The sequence below is a fragment of the Crocuta crocuta genome, unplaced genomic scaffold (genome assembly GCF_008692635.1).
Source record: "Crocuta crocuta isolate KB4526 unplaced genomic scaffold, BGI_CrCroc_1.0 scaffold162, whole genome shotgun sequence".
NCBI classification, from domain to species: domain Eukaryota; kingdom Metazoa; phylum Chordata; class Mammalia; order Carnivora; family Hyaenidae; genus Crocuta; species Crocuta crocuta.
This window is the reverse complement of record NW_027529433.1, coordinates 4,199,800-4,217,087: the sequence shown is the minus strand read 5'-3', so window position 1 is coordinate 4,217,087 and position 17,288 is coordinate 4,199,800. Positions and strand designations below refer to the sequence as shown.

Here is a 17,288-nt window from a genome sequence, read left to right as displayed (position 1 = left end):
CTTAGTGACTCATTTTTAAGGAAGTGAAAAAAGGTTGAATTGATATTGTACCAGGTAATTAAGGCACTGTAGCTTCCTCTTGCTCTCTCTCCAGATTATTTGCTCTGCTGGAGGTTGGCTGCTGTGTGTGAGGATATTCAAGCACTCTGTGGAGAAGCCTACAGGGCAGGGAACTGAGGTCTCCAACCAAGAGCCTTGTCAGTGAGTCACCTTGGAAGTGTACCCTCTGGCCCCAGGCAAGCCTTCAGATGAGTGCAGCCCTGGCCAGCAGCTTGACTAGGATCTCAGGAGAGGCCCTGAGCCAGAACCACCCGGCTAAGCCACTCCCAGAGTCCTGACCCCCATAAAGTGTGTTAAGTAATAAATGTTTATTGTTTAAAGCTGCTAAATTCTGGGGTAATTTGTTATACAGCAACAGAGAAAAAATACACCCTCTTATTATCACTTTACATTCACCCCTACCCTCTCAACCTCCCTCTAATAACTTATTTTACAGTCTGCACTCTTGGGGCAATGACTGACGCCTGGGTTTCAGTTCTGTTATTTTTGCTATGTTTCTTTATTGAGATGTAATTTACATACCACAAAATTGGCCAACGTGTTAAAAATCTGTCGTAAAAGACACATAAAAGTTACCATTTTAACCATTTTAAGCCATATGATTGAGAGGTGTGTTGTGTAAACATCACCACTATCCAGTTCAGAACTCTTTCATCACCCAGAAGGAAACTCCTTATTCACGGCTGACACATTTTAAAGGATAAAAAAATGTTTTGTTCCCCAGATCTGGTACACTCAGGTAGTAACAAAGAAAAACAAATTAATAAAACTTTTCTTTAAACATAAACAAATCTGGAAAGAAACATCATCAGTGTGAACCTGATCGTATTCTTCTACAGAATAAAGAAACCTAATGAGATACATTCTATAATGGATAAAATAAGATCTTAAATAAAAGTTTTACAACAACTAGTTTTCACAACTCCTTGTAAATCCACTGAGTACAGAACATCATGTTGTACCTGACTATTAAGGGACTGGAACCGGGGACAGCCTTGGGAGCACAGTGGGGAGGGTGAATGGGTGTCGTAGTGATGGCCTCTCATCTTATGGTATTAATAGACACTGGGATTAGAAGTATCCAGAGGAACACATGGGCTCAGTTAGTTTATAGTATCTGCCACAGGTGAGGGAGTGGTAGGTGATGACATTTTGGCCAGCTGTTTGCCAACCCAGGCGTGGGGTAAAGGTTGGTAACAGGTGTCTTTAGTTCTAGCACCATTTCCTTCCAATCATCTTATTTTAATAAAATACAAATTAGCAGTGACCCGAAAATATTGCTACTGAATCGAAGGCTGGCTATACAAGGATCTATAGCATATTATTTGCTGGTTTTAGTTTCTAGTGTCCTATGAAGAAAAGAACTGAGGGTTATTGCTCAAAGAGTACCGTCAGCAGGCATGTTTCCCTGTTTCTCTCCTGGAGAGGGTATTATGGCTTCACTTTGGAGCATCCTATGACTGTCCAGGTACGCAGATTATACTCCTACCCCAGGGGGTATAGCTTGAGAACAGAAAAGCAACAATTGGAGGATATTTAATTTAACCCTGCATTTGGCTCACTGGATTTTAATGTTGTGCTACCTTCTCATTTCTTCAACTGTCTGTTCATTCAATTATAAAAAAAAAAAAGTACTGACCACCTTCTATGTAATAGGCACCGGTCCAGGCAGTGGGGACATCAGTGAACAAACCAGTGCCGTGAATGGGAAAAAGGGTAGAGTCTTTACACATATTTCTCGGAGTCTGACATTCTTCAGAGCGCGTCTGGACTGATCCTCAATTAGTAGGACATCAGTGGGACTGAGAAAGGGCTGGTAGGTAAAACTGCATCCTGTTTCCCAATACCCAGAACCTCAATACAAGCAGTAAAACTGAGAATAAGGGAAAGGTGGACATGCCCTCCTTCGCTTTACTGAGGCCCAGGGTCTCAGATGCCAGCCCTTTCCCTTTCAAACTGTCCACTTCCATCATCCCGGGACAAAATTCTTGTTTCCTGGGGTTTCTCCTCATAACTAGGGGATAGCATGCAATTCTTAGTATATTATGAGACACAGCCACAATCACAATAAATTCCATGCAACCGAGAACAGCCTTCAGCAAACAGATGACACAGAGACACGCATTGCCCACCCGGCCCCTGCGTGTCCACCATGAGCATGCCTGCAGAGCCAGACGTGACCACCTTCTCTGGGCAGGGCTCCAGCTCCGGCAGTAGAGGCGAAAGGCAGCCAGGGCCCAGCACAGTTCCCCAAACCAGCGGTGCTCAGCGTGGAGAGGCGAAGCAGCCTTTCCAGGCACAGGATGCCTGAGTCAAAAGGAGGTTAGGAAAAGAACCACGGGGGAGAGGGGGTAGCAGGAAGTCTAGACAAAATGAGTAGTGGCTAGAAAAAAAAAAAGAAAGAAAACCGGGGATAAAAACACATTTCTTTACTGTAATAACCCAAACCAAGAAGCAGGCATCTTGCCATGCTGACCGTAACTATGAAATGGGCCTTATGCTCCATGACGAGATGAGTGACGGGGTGAGTGAGTGAGGGGTGAGCCAAGGGGGCTTATTCACACGGAATGCCTGAACATGATATCTCGCAGACTGGGAGATCCCCTGGCCAACAGGACCATTAAAAACTGTCTGCTCCCCACATTTGTTACAAGAAACATGAGGCACTCCAATAAAACCCAGCTATTGGCAGGGGGAAATGTAACATCTGACTTGTGAGGCAAAAAGAACCAGCTGCTCCAGCCTCTAGGACTCCACGAGAACTTCCTATTTCACGTCAAGTTCCCAGCTGTCCCACAGCTCAGGAAAATGGGGCTGAACTCAGCCCCCCTCTCCTCTAGACACACACCCCTGCCAACAACAGGAGTGTTCCAGGTTTATCAGCTTCTTCCAGGCCCTGGGTTTGGAATGAGATTCCTCAGTGTGGCTAAGGGACAGGAGAGGGGCCAGGAGAACCCAGGCTGGGAGAGCAAACGAGACACGAGATACAGGAGTAAAGGCCTGGAGTCTCACTTGTGACAGAAAAGGCGGTCCGGCTCGCCCAGGCTGCCCAAAGTCCTACACCCACGGGCCCCAGGCCCCAGTGCCCTTGGGGTCACAGCGGGGGTCCTGTGCCGGGAAGTGCACGGGCACTGAGTGTTTGTGGTAGAACTGCAGGCGGGAAAGGAGCTGCTTGACGATATGGGGATAGTCTCTTGACAGGTCATGTCTTTCCTCTGGGTCCTGATCAATATCAAAGAGCCAGAGGGTCTTGGTCGGTGGGTCTGATGAGGGTATCACAGAAACGTTGTATGGAGACGGTGGAGGAAACCAACAGCCACAGCCTGGCAAAGAAATAAGATAGTTTATTGCGGAAGAGGCATCGTAGGCAGGTTCTAATTGCAAGGGTTGTGGACATGGCCACATAAAAAGGTGTGGCCCTTGATGCTGTATCAATATCATTCTCACACTCTAACTCTTGGTTCACTGCTTCACGACAGGGGCATCCGGGAATGTGTGTGAGTGCGTATGCCTGTGTAGGGGTGGGGGAAGGGAAGATGTGGGTGTGGGTGGGTGGGGGGTTTAGTTGTCATAGAGACCTAGGGAAGCTGCTATCAGCTTCCCTGCTATCAGGGAAGCTAAGACATCTTGCAATACATGGAATGGTACCAAACAAAGAAGAGTTGTCTTACTGAAAATGCCCACAAGGTCATCGTTATAAACATTGCCTAATTGAGTGTGACAGCCTTTGCCATCACACCACATATTTTAAAAGTATTTAAAAGAGGTCACTTCTGGGGCACCTGGGTGGCTCAGTTGGTTAAGTGCTGACTTTGGCTCCTCTCGAGGTTTTCAGGTTCGAGCCCCGTGTCAGGCTCTGTGCTGACAGCTAGCTCAGAGCCTGGAGCCTGCTTCAGATTCTGTGTCTCCCTCTCTCTCTGTCCCTACCCTGCTCACACTCTGTCTCTTTCGCTCTCAAAAGTAAACAAACATTTAAAAAATTAAATAAATAAAAGCTATCACTTTTAGAGAATGTGCTCAGAGGAAGCAACCACGTCCCTCAGCTACACACATGGTTGAGGACATAGCTTTCAGAGATTCTCCCTCATGGCTACATGTGCTGTGCTTGACAGCCCTGCCTCTCTGAAATTTGATTTTCCATGAAACAGTAGACTGGCATTTCTTCCTTTTACTGCCCCCTACAGTTAATTCTCAAAATTTTTTTTTTAGTTTTTATTATTATTATTTTTTGTGGTCAGGCCGGTAGATCACACCATTCTTCCTCATTCAGCAGCCCCAGAAGTATGTCCTGCAAAAGGCAGTTGTTTGGTAAAGTTCTCCTTGATGTTCTGGTGGGAAAGGCCAAGCACCCTACCTGGGAAGCCAGTGAGGAGTTTCCAGTTCCCGTGTCTAATTGCAGCATGCAGTGATGTGTTGAAGGCTAAATATTCTGGATGAGAAGAATCATCTTTTGCTAGTGCCAGCCTTTTCCCAGGACCTGGGAAGACATAGTTTGGAAGACTCAGATCACTGTTATTGAAATGCATTGTTCTTGTTTTTTTTTTTTTAATGTTTATTTACATTTGAGAGAGAGACAGGGTGTGAGTAGGGGAGGGGCAGAGAGAGAGAGGGAGACACAGAATCCAAGTAGTCTCCAGGCTCCGAGCTGTCAGCACAGAGCCTGACGTGGGGCCTGAACTCACAAACCGTGAGATCATGACCTGAGCCAAAGTTGGACACTTAACCGACTGAGCCACCCAGGTGCCCCAAAATACATTGTTCTAAATCAACATTTAACATCTTTCCTGTAGAACAGTAGCTTTTATTCGATGAGTGTAAATGTGAATCCCACCTTGGAAACGAAACTTCTATTCAATATAAACAGAAAGCTATAGTTACATTAAACATCAGTCGTAAACCACTGCTAATATAAAGGGAATCCCAAAGAGATTAGAACATGAATTCATCCTTAAAATTACTGTGTTCTGTGAACATACAGCTGGCCATGGGCAGAACAGTGTTTTGTAATCACAGGGGAGGCTGTTGATTGTGTGTGCATTTTTTCTTTTTGCTGTTAAATGACTAAATTGGAGAAATACATTTTCTGTATATACTTATGCTTATGTAGATAATAGAACAGATTACAAAATGTATGTTTTAATGGAGTCTATCTCAAGCTATGAGAGTTAAATCATGCCATGACATAAAGTACTCTATTTATTTATTTATTTTAAAAAATTTTTAACGTTTATTCATTTTCTTGAGAGACAGAGATAGAGTGCGAGTGGGGGAGGGGCAGAGAGAAAGGGAGACATAGCAGGCTCCAGGCTGAGCTGTCAGCATAGATCTCGAGCCGGACACGGGGCTTGAACCCAGGAACCATGAGATCATAATCTAAACCGAAATCGGTCACTCAACTGACTGAGCCACCCAGGCGCCCCATATTTTTTTTAACCACGGTTATGAAAGATAAAAGTAACTGAGCAATGCTCAGTTCGCTATTCAAACAAGATAATTATGGGTATGAGAATGAATTGGTATACAAATGATTGGGTTATTAACATGGATTATGTTAGCATCTGGGTATTATACTAATTTATCTTTAGGTTTTGGGGGAAACAATTAACTCCCTTACCTTCTTGAATTTGGAACCAATTGAAAGTGAAAGGCCAGACAGTTGCAGCTAAAAATATTGCCCTTGTTACTGATAAAGTTGATTAGAGAGAAGACAGTTTCAGATCTGTGGCAGAGGCCTTGCTTATAGCTGACTCTTGACTTAGAAAGACTAAATCATCCATCCCTGATCCTGCAAGACACCCGCTGCGCTCCCGCAGAGCGGAGAGCAGACCAGAGGGCTTACATATATTCTGGGGGCAGGTGAGCCCCCAAATTAGACAGACAGAAGAGTCTGGAATGCGCATGCTCAGTTCCTTCTTTCGCCTAACCCCCTCCTTGGCCTGCCTGTGAGGGGTGAATAGGTTCAGAAGAGAGACCTGAGGTCTGCCTTAAAGACCCTGGTGGACCTGTGAGGGCAGGCTACGCAGGTCTCCGCCTCACTCCCACCTGTGCATGTTGAAAAGCCTGCAATTTAGGGCCTCACCGTAAAATATCTAGTCTGTTTTAAGTCCCCCGTTACGTGTCAACTTTTCAACCACAGTCACAGCAGTCACCTAGGGGGCGCTTCCAAAGGCTGCCAGGCTATCCGCCCAATGACCAAGAGCCGTGAGCATGTGCTATGTCTGTATAACAGTGCGCGCTCCACCGTGGTGGCCAGCCGGTCTGTCCCCCACTCCGGTCAAGAAGGACTTTGGGGGTGTCCTCCTTCCTGTTCGAGCGGGACCTGTGGGCTGCTGCCAGGGGCTGCCTACAGGAGCGGTGTCAGTGGTGGAAACGGCAGGCTCCCGTTCTTCTGGGGGGTCTTGTGGAAATGACCCTAGAGAGGCACGCTGGAGACAGCCGACAAACGTTGGTGGTTTCAGACCTTAGTCTTAACAATCATGTACCAACAAATCGTTAGCACCAAAGAGCAAATCTTCTTGACTTTGTTTCTCCGCCTGCTTGTGGATATTTTGGCTCCAAAATAAACGGATGCTTGCGGAGATCGAGGTGCAGAGGATGTCTATCATAGGAAATGCATCTTTAAAACACAGACTGTGTTAGGACTGTGAACCCTCATGATTTACTCCTCATGAGTTTGTGTAGAGGCCACATTTTGATACCAAAGGATGTTAAACAAAACAAGTATGCTTTGCGAACATAAACAAAGAGAGGAAATTGAGCTATCTCAGCTATACTTCTATTTACATACATTTTCTTCTTAAAACAAACAGGAATGTAAAATACCTAAACAATAAATAAGCCTAAGACTAAACGATGAAAGGTGCTATTATCTCGACTCTATTTTTTTTTTATTGAGAAGTCAAACAAAGGGTAAATTACAAGGAATAATAGAACTAACACCCTGTGAGCCAGCACCTAGAAGGGACAGATGTTAACATTTTGTTATACTAGCCTTGAAAAAAAAATAAAGAAAGAAACAGAACAATGAAAATGAAGTGACAGTTTCCAGGGGACGGTCTGTCCCCATCCTTACTCTCGGTCCCCTCACCCCCTGCCCCTGAGGCCGCTGCTATCATGAGGCTTCAGTGTACTGTGTATCCTGCAGCCATTGAAAAGTCTGGTTACATATGCATGTGTCACAGAATAATCTGCAGTCCTGCTTTATACTTTAAAAATGTACATGTGTATGTTAGGCTATACATACTCCGCAACTTGCTTTTTTCAATCCACTTCGGTATTTTTAGAGCTCTGTGATTATGTTTGTGTATATATATTCCTTTTAACTGTTTGATATTTCACTATAAAAACTCACATTTTATTTACCCACTTCCCTGTTAGGCCTCAGGTTACTTCAAATATTCTTTTTTTTTTTTTTTCCTATCCTAAACTATCCTGCAGAAAGCATTGTTGCCCACGTCCCCATGTCTCCTTGTGCATGTGAACAAACGTTTCTCTAAGGTTTGTGTCTGGAAGCAAAACTGTCTATTTGCAAGGTGCACACAGTCCCAACTTTACAACACACACTAATTGGTCTCATGCCAGTGATGTCTCCCTTTCTCCATATCCTATAAGTGATACTCTCAGACTTAAAATTGCTGCCTATCTAAAAATTTTAGAACCTTCATTTTTTTTTATCAATCAGCAAGAATTATCTTTCCTTTTCCATGTCAATCCAAGAGTTTTAAAAAACATTTTATTTATTTTTATTTCTTAAATATTTTTTTAAATGTTTATTTATTTTTGAGAACGAGAGACAGCATGAGCATGGGAGAGTCAGAGAGAGAGGGAGACACAGAATCTGAAGCAGGCTCCAGGCTCTGAGCTGTCAGCACAGAGCCTGACACGGGGCTCGAACCCAAAACTGTGAGATCATGACCTGAGCCGAAGTCAGACGCTTAACCGACTGGGCCACCCAGGTGTCCCTAAAAAACATTTTAAAGTAACACCCATAGAGAAAAGTGCACTAACGGTGCTGATGAAGACTGGACAGTCCCCTGTGGACCCCAGCCCACTCCAGAAATGCGGTATTTGCCAGGATTTCAGAAGCCAGTGTCGGCAGCCTCTGGTTACCACCCTCCTCTCCCAAGGTAACTGCCATCCAACAGCAGAGACTCTTTCTGCCTGCTTTTGAACTTTGTACAAATGGAGCGCATACCCAGCATGTGCTCTTTTATTTCTGGCTCCAACTGATCTCATAACGTTTGTGAGATTCACCCTTGGTGTTGAGGTTCAGCCCGTTCCCAACACCTCATTCATTTTCACTGTCGGATGTTATCCTGTTGCATGAAAATTCCACAACATCTTGCATTTAGACACAGAACCCACCAGGACCTGATTTCCATGCACTAAGTAAGGTAGGACTCAGGACTCCTTTTTCAAAGATGGCTATTCTCTGACCGAGATTTGTTGAAAAGACTGTTCTTTCTTATTCATCTTCAGTGACACCTTTGTCAAACATCTTATTTCCATATGTTGTGAGTCGGTCTCTAGAGCAGCATGATCCAAGTAGAACTTTCTGGAGTGTTTTATATCTGTTGTCCACTGAAGCAGCCACTAGCCACACATGGGTACTGAGCATATGAAATGCAGCTAGGGTAACTGAGGAAATTAATTTAAGCTTTAATTGCCAGATGTGACAAATGACTACTGCATTGGACATCCCAGCTCTAGAGTTTCTATTCTGTCCCACTGGTCTATTTGTCTATCCTGATGCTATCACTACACTATCTTAATTACTGTAGATTTACCGTGTGTTTTTCTGATAAGTCCCCAACTTTGTTGTTCTCCCAGATTGATTTCATTATTATTGACCTTTTGCATTTTCTTTTTTTAAATGTGTATTTATTTTTGAGAGAAAAGGAGAGAGAGAGAATGAAGGTGAGTATGGGAGGGGCAAAGAGCCAGAGACACAGAATCCGAAGCAGGCTCCAGGCTCTGAGCTGTCAGCACAGAGCCTGACGCAGGGCTCGAACTCATGAGATCATGACCTGCGCCAAAGTTGGAAGATTAACCGACTGACCCACCCAAGCACCCCTCTTTTTTTTTTTTTAACTTTATTTTAGGGAGAGAGAGCACGAGCACACAACCTAGCAGGGGAGAGGGACAGCTGGGGAGAGAGAGACTCTCAAACAGGCTCCATGCTCAGTGTGGAGCCAAATGTGGGGCTCGCTCCTTCAACCCTGGAATCATGGCCTGAGCTGAAATCAAGAGTCGATGATCAACTGACTGAGCCACCCAGGGTCCTCAGCCTTTTGCATTTTCAATATAAATTCTAGGAGTAGCTTGTTAAATTTCACAAACTAGCGACTGGCTGTTGGGATATTGATTATGATGGTATTGACTCACTGAATCACTTTGGGGGTACTGCTGCCTTAAAATATTGAGACTTATAATTCATGAGTGTGGTGGATCCCCATATTTTTCTTAATCATATTCTATGATTTTCTGTGTAGAGGTCTTACATACCTTTTCTTAGGTTTACTCCTAGTTGGTTAATGTGTTTTAATACCATTATATACAACCGTTTAAAACAGGGGCGCCTGGGTGGCTCAGTCGGTTATGCATCCGACTTCAGCTCAGGTCATGATCTCGCGGTTTAGGAGTTTGAGCCCCGTGTTGAGCTCTGTGCTTACAACTCAGAGCCTGGAGCCTGCCTCAGATTCTGTGTCTCCCTCTCTGCCTCTCCCTTGCTCATACTCTCTCTCAAAAATAAACATTAAAAAAATTTTAAAAATACATATTTTGTACTCTGAATGAACACAATTGACATTTTTACATGTTGACCATGTTCCTAGAGACTTTGCTAAATTCATTTGTTATTTCTAATCCTTTCTTTATAGTCTTTGGATTTTCTATGCGTGCTATCATATTTGTCACCTGCAAATATGGACATTGGTTTTTCTCCACAGTAGATCTTTTAGTTTCCCTTTTCTTACCTTATGACATTGTACAAAATCTCTAGTATAAATTTGAATAAAAGTAGTGATAGTGAGAATTTCTATCTCATTCCTGTTTTCAGGGGAAAAGCTTTTAATATTTTACTGTTAAGTATGATATGAATATAAAAATTTTTGTAGCTGTGCTTTATCAGATAAAAGAAGATCCTTTCTACTCCCAATTTACTAAGTTTTTATTTTTATCATAAATGGGTGTTAAATTTTCCCATATATTTTTTCAGCATCTGAAAATATCACATAATTATTCTTTTTTATCTTTTAGTACAATTAATTATACTTATTGATTCCTTTTCTTTTAATGTTTATTTATTTATATTTGAGAGGGAGAGAGAAAGAGAGAGCGAGAGAGCGAGAGCGCGAGCGCGAGAGCGAGAGAGAGCTTGTGAGAGACCATAAGCAGGGGAGGGGCAGAGAGAGAGGGAGACACAGAATCTGAGGCAGAATCCAGGCTCCAAGCTGTCAGCTCAGAGCCCCACATGGTCCTGAAACCAAGAGCTGTGAAATGATGACCTGAGGCAAAGTCAGACACCCAACTGAATGAGCCACCCAGGCGTTCCTCTACTTATTAATTCTTAAATGCCAAATCAACTTGCATTTATGGAATAAACCCCCTTTAGTAATGATGTTTGTCCTTTTTATTTATTGCTGGATTCACATTTTGTTTGGGGCTTTTGTACCCGTGCTTAAATTGCTCTATTAATTTTTTTCTTAAAATATTCTTGTAATGTTTTTGAGCCAAGGTTATATTGGTCCTATAAAAGGAATTGAAAGTGTTCCCTGAAGTGTTTGTGTAAGATGGATGTTACTTCCTAAATATTTGGAAGAGTTTATTTGTAAAAGTATCTGGGCCTAGAGTTTTCTTTGCGGGCAGGTTATTTATTAATTTAATTTCTTTAACAGATAAAGAACTATTCAGATCTTCTATTTCTCTTTTAAACTGTATTTTGATGGGAATTTGTCTAGTTCACACAAATTTTCATTTCTGTATTACCTTTAATGTCAGCAGCACCTGTAGTAATATCTTTTCATTCCTGACGTTGGCAATGTGTGCTTTTCACTTTTTTCCCCGTGATAAATTCTGCTAAAGGTTAATTGATTTCATGGGTCTTTTCAAACCAATAATTTACCTAGTATCCCTTTCTGTAGTATGTTTGTTTTCTATTTCATAATTTTACCTCTTCTCTTTATCATTTCCTTCCCTCTGTTTCCTTTTGGCTCACTTTGCTCTTCTATTCATAGCTTCCTGAGTAAGTAATTTTCAGCACTTTTTCATTTCTGATATATACATTTAATACTATAAATTTTCACCCAAGTACCAATTTATTTTTATCTTGCAAGTCTGAAATATGCATCTTTGTTATTCAGGTCAAAATATTTTCTATTCTTCACTGTGATTTCCTTTCTGACTCATGGATTGTCCAAAAGTGTCAATTAATGCCCCAACATTTGAGAAGTTCCTATTATTCTTTCATTATGAATTTCCAGTTTAATTCCATTATGATTACAAAATATATCTATGGATTTTCTTTAGAAATAAACTTCTAACTTTAGAATCATGTTAGATGTACAGTACATAATTTAAATCCTTTGAGATGTGTTTCCACTTGTTTTATGGTTCAGTATGTGGTCAATTATATAATGTTTCATTCTCACTTGGAAAAAAAAATCTAATCTCACGTTGTTAGGTGCAGTGATCCATATGTATATGATAGTTTGTTAACTACGCTGTTCAAATCTTTTATATCTGTACTGACTCTTTGTTCTATTGTTCAAATAGTGACTATTGTTCAAATAGTTACTGAGAGAGTGATGCTGAAAATTTCTCACTGTGACTGAAAATGTGCTTATTTCTCTTCCAAGTTTTGTCATTTTTTGAGACTATATTATTAAGTACCCACTTGGAAGCATTATAGCTTTCTAGCTGATTGCTGTTTTTATAATTTCTGAAAGGTCTCTCTTCATCTCCAACAACACCTTCCTCCTTTAGTCTACTTTATCTGAGGTACAGATAAATTAGTTGTCATCATTGTTGTGTTTGCATACTTTATTTCCTTCCATCCATCTCATAAATAATACAAAGAAATAGAAAATGGGGTGATAAGCAGGATAGTGAAGGTGTCCATGTCCTAACCTCCCTAGAAGTTGTGGAAATGTTACCTTACATAACAAAAGAGACTTTGCAGATATGTCTCAGTATAAAGACCTTGAGATGTAGAAGTTATCTCGGATTATCTGAGTGGACCCAATCTAACCATGAGTCCATAAAAGCAGGGACAATTTCCAGACTTTGGTCAGAGGGAGATGCGGCCACAGAAGAAGGGTCTGAGATGCAGTGTTGCTGACTCTGAAGATGGAGGAGGGGCCACAAGCTAAGGATGGATGAAGAAAGTGGGACTTTTGGCAAGATACACCTCTTTGTTATCCACCTCTCTGCCCTCTTCCTGTGTGAAAAATATATAAGGTATTGGGGCGCCTGGGTAGCTCAGGGGGTTAAGTGTCTGACTCTTGATTTCGGCTCAGAACATAATCTCATAGTTTATGGGATCAAGTTCTATGTCCGGCTCTGTCAGCCCTGCTTACAGCCAGAGACTGCTTGGGATTCTCTCTCTCCCCCTCAGTCTGCACCCCCCTGCTCATGCATCCCTGCTCTTTCCCTCTCTCAAGATGAATACATAAACCTTCTAAAAAAATATATAGGGTATATGGGGCGTCTGGGTGGCTCAGTCGGTTAAGTGTCTGACTCGGCTCAGGTCATGATCTCGCGGTTTGTTGAGTTCGAGCCCCGCGTCGGGCTCTGTGCTGACAGCTGGGAGCCTGGAGCCTGCTTCAGATTCTATGTCTCAGTCTTTCTCTGCCCCTCCCCCACCCATGCTTTGTCTCTCTCAAAAAGGAATAAACATTAGAAAAAATTGTTTTTTAATGTGGCATATGGCCTGGGTCTGATTTAGTTCTATAACCCCAAAGCCTTACCCCGTGGCCAGCCACATCAATGAGAAGCACCTAACAATGCTCACTGAAATAACAGATGACTGAAAACTGGATAAACAGAAGGTGAAGAATAGACTTTTAGCCTGAAGAATGAGGACGGAAGTCTCAGTGATGGAGGATCTCTGGAGGACAGTGAGGGAGGTGCTGTTGGAGGCTTAGGTGGGACAGTTGGGTGGACGGGGTGAGACAGCTTCAGCGAGTGTGAATGACCAGAACTGTCACTTTTCTCCTCATCAACAGGGAAGCATAAGAGGAATTTAAATGTTTTTTTAATTAAACTTTTTTTCTAATACCTTTATTACAATGTAATTCACGTGTGATACAATTCATTCCTTTAGAGTGTAAAGGTCTTTAGCATATTCACAGAGCTTTGTAAGCAGCTTGATGGAAAGGAAAAGGACATCGGATTTGTTAACCTCTGGGCAGAAACTAGGGGTACAAAGAGAAGCATAAACAAACAAAAAAATCTTTCTCTTCCCCTGAGCCGAAGGCCACCTCTGACATACTAAAGCTCTCTGGCCAGACAGAAATACTCAGGTATAAGATGGACCAGTTGTGTGTACTGATTTTGGACGCTGGTGAAAAATGTTAGGGCAAATGAAGGAAATCACTATCTTACATGTTTTGGAGTAAACTTATAGAGCTAATCTGGCCAACCTTTGGAAATCTGAAGGAGCTCAAGCTTCTAGAATGAGGTGAGGTCAATGGTTGCAGTGCAGAATGTGTTCTCCGGAGCCAGCAGGGTTCCAGAAGTACCGTGGGAGCTGTCATTAGGTGGGATGGTGAGTTAGTGGGCAGGGTCCAGGGGCCCTGTCTTCATTTCATGCAGTGCTGGTTAGCCCTTGGGGAAGAACTTGTAGTATTTGCTAAATATATTATACTTCTCTATGTTTTTGTTTGAAAAAAGGGTCTGCAACTAAACTCTAATTGGAAAGATACTAATTTGTGATGGGTGATGGATTTGCCAAATGGGGAAGGGACTGAGAGGTGCCAGGGGATGCTTCTGATTTCCTGGTGTTCATGAAATGTAACCTTGTTCTTCTGACCAGACAATGTGCCCTCATGATTCTTTGGAAACCACTGTCCAATAGTCTGTGATTTTTTTCCATGTAATTGATATGTCTATTGTATGTAAGTTGGAAACACAAAAACATATGAACAGGAACATTAAATCAAAATTAGCTAAATTTACTGGCTGCTGTTAACATTCTGGTGTATAACCCTTGAGATTTTGAACTATGTGAGGCTTAAGTGAAATAAATATGTTGGCTAACTTGCAGGTAAAAAGAGGAAAGTTCATAGAAAGCAAAGTTTTAATGCCTAGAGAAAATCAGGCAGGGTAATAAGGAGCCCCAAGCATCAGTACAGGGGTTAAGGGGATGGTCTGGGTCTCTTCCTCTCTGGGATGTAGAATGCATTGAGTGTGGCTGGAGAATGCGGCTTGGGAAGAGTTAATGTTGTGGCCCTGCAGGAAAGCACCACTAGGTATGGTAACCAGCGCGAGGAGAGGGCCCTGTGACTGAAGTGAAGTCCCCGTTGTCCCCTCTCCCAGAAGGCCATAATGCACAGCAGTAGAGAGCATGCAGTTTTGGACCAGATTGCTTGGGTTTGAATCTCAGCTCTGTTATTCACTGGCTGAGTGAGCTCAGGGGTTAGCTGAACTCTCTAGACCTACATTTCCTCACCTGGAAAATGAGGATAATACCATCTATTTCACAGGACTGTTGTGTGGCCTAAAAATGATGATACATTGACATGTCCATTAGCACTATGTCCAGAATATAGTAAGTGCACAATAAATGGTTTTGATACCAGTTGTGCAATCTTGGGCAACTTTCTTAACTCCCCCTGCCTCGATTTACTATATAAAAGTAATATAATAAAAGCAAGTGAGATAAGGCATATATAGTGCTTAGCAGAGTATCTGGTATATTGTAAGACTATTATAAACATTGTCAACATTAAAGATAATAATGTTAAAACTTAAAAGCACTTGCTACCTGCTTATAAACACAAAATGCTGTGTTAAGTGTTCCATGTATGTGAGCTCATTTAATCCTTGCAATAGCTCTGTGAAGTAGGAAATAATGACCAGTAATAACTGTCATTGAATGGTAGGTATTACCAGTATAATATAGATTTTTTTTCTTTTATATCCTCTTTTACTGAAGACCTTACAAAGAGGAGAAAAGTAGGCAGGACTCATTATTATAGCAGAAACAAACCAACAAACCGAAAAACCCAAACTCAAACCCGACAGACCACTTCTCTGGTCTGGGTCTGAAGAGGACCTGTATTTACTCCCCGACACACGTTCCAGAGTTTGAACAGGGTTAGTGGGAAAAGAGTTAATGGTGAGGCTTTAATTTGCTACTTTAGGGTTTAGTACCTTCTCATTTCTCCTGAGCTCTTTCTGTTTTTGGATCATGTTTACAATTTACAAAGACCAGCTTAAAAGTGTATTCTACTTCTCACGACCCATTTTGTTCTTCCGCGGCTGTGACGCCACCTTCCTGCTTGCATACCATATGTAGTTGTACTTAGAGCAAAACTCACTCGGGCCAAGTGGGGAACCCCCCCGGCTTTTCCAGATATTTGGTGATCAAGGTATTTTTTCATATGGAATCCTGTCACGTACGTTTTTTAAGGAACGGACAAATTTGTTAGCTTATTATGTGAGTCAAACATGCCTCTTAAATAAAACACTACAGTTTTATTTACACTTGACATTTGCCTGGCTGACCAATTCCTTCATGGCTCAGTCCAAGGAAAGTTCAAAGGATCGCCAAATCAAAGTGAAGTTCAAGTCCCTGAGGCCTTACTGTACCAGCGAGTCCACCAGCGAGCCCCACTGCCCACAGCCTGTTGCAACGTCCACGGTGCACTTGCTGCAGCTGTTCAGGTGCCCTCAGTGCACCATGGATCACATCTCTCTGCTCACGGTTTGACACATCCGGGAAACTGCAGGCTTAGGCCACGGCTGCCTATCATCTCGCTGTGTGGTAAGGACTTACATACCACGATGCAATGTGTTCATGGTTTTCCTGACTCTTGTTTTAAAAAGTCATTCTAGACCTCAAAATAGAGGATTTTTTCTCTAAAACTGTTCCCAATAAAACACGGGCTAGAACCCCACATTCTGAGCTGATGCTTTATTGGCGCTTTCTGCTTAATCGTCAGCAATGGGAAAAGCCCCTACTAGCCGTAGCTATAGCTCTGGCAGCTCACAAGCTGGGATTTCCAGAACGGTTAGGGATTTACCTGCAGCATTCCCTACACCTTGCTTGCTATTGTAAGAAACCACTCATAATATTCTGAGAAACCACTGTGCATGTTCATAGCCTTTAGAATGAATAATCTATTAAGTCAATGAGCCACTCTGAATTTCTATTTCCTTATATGTAAAATGAGGAGAAAAGTAACGCCTACCTCATGGGATAATTGTGCAGATGGAATGAGATCCTGTGGGTGGTGAGTATTCTTGCATTGGAAGTATAAAAATCCCAGTTACAGGTCTCTTGAATTTCCACAGCAGTTGTCATTGGATGGAGTACATGGATAATCTAATTGACCAACTGAAAGAAGTCATTTCAATTTAGGTTGAACCTATGGCCTTTGATTGACAGCCATCAAAATCAAGGCATGGTCAGTTGCCCAGACCTATAACAACCATGAAACCTGAACCAGCTGCCAGTGGAACAAAATATTATTAGAAAATTTTGGGAAGTAGGGGCACCTGGGTGACTCAGTTGGTTAAGCATCTGACTCTTGACTTTGGCTCAGGCCATGATCTCGTGGTTCATTAGTTCAAGCCCAGCATCAGGCTGTGTGCTGACAGCTTGCAATCCTCTCTCTCCCTCCCTCTCTCTCTCTCTTTCAAAATAGATAAACTAAAAAAAAAAAAAAAGAAAAAAAGAAAATTGTGGGAAAGAGAGGACGGGGCAGCAGGGGGCATGGTGGGGAATAGGATAGGGGAAGTCAAAAGGTACAAAGTTTCAGTTACGTAAGATGAATGAGTCCTACCCAGAGATCAACTGTGCAGCACAGTACCTACAATTAATACTGTATTGTTTCCTTAAAAACTTGCTAAGAGGGCAGATCTTATGTTAAGCATCCGTATCTCTCTCTCTCTCTCTCTCTCTCTCACACACACACATACACAAAAGAAAATAATAATAAGAGGGTGGGAAGAAACTTCTGGAGATGATGGATATGTTTATGGTGTAGAATGTGGTTTTAAGCACG

The 17,288-nt window shown here is 42.3% G+C and overlaps 1 protein-coding gene across 1 annotated transcript in view; it reads right to left on the bottom strand.

The window, feature by feature from the left end:
• Positions 1-535: 535 nt before the first annotated feature.
• ARSB (arylsulfatase B) overlaps positions 536-17,288 on the bottom strand; it is a 151,271-nt gene continuing 134,518 nt past the window's right edge. Inside the window, exons 7-8 of the mRNA XM_077759839.1 lie at positions 4,415-4,537; positions 536-3,383 (exon numbers count right to left, since the gene is read on the bottom strand). Of these exons, the coding sequence (XP_077615965.1) occupies positions 3,118-3,383; positions 4,415-4,537 (389 nt within the window). The 3' untranslated portion in view covers positions 536-3,117. The remainder of the gene's footprint in view (positions 3,384-4,414; positions 4,538-17,288) is intronic.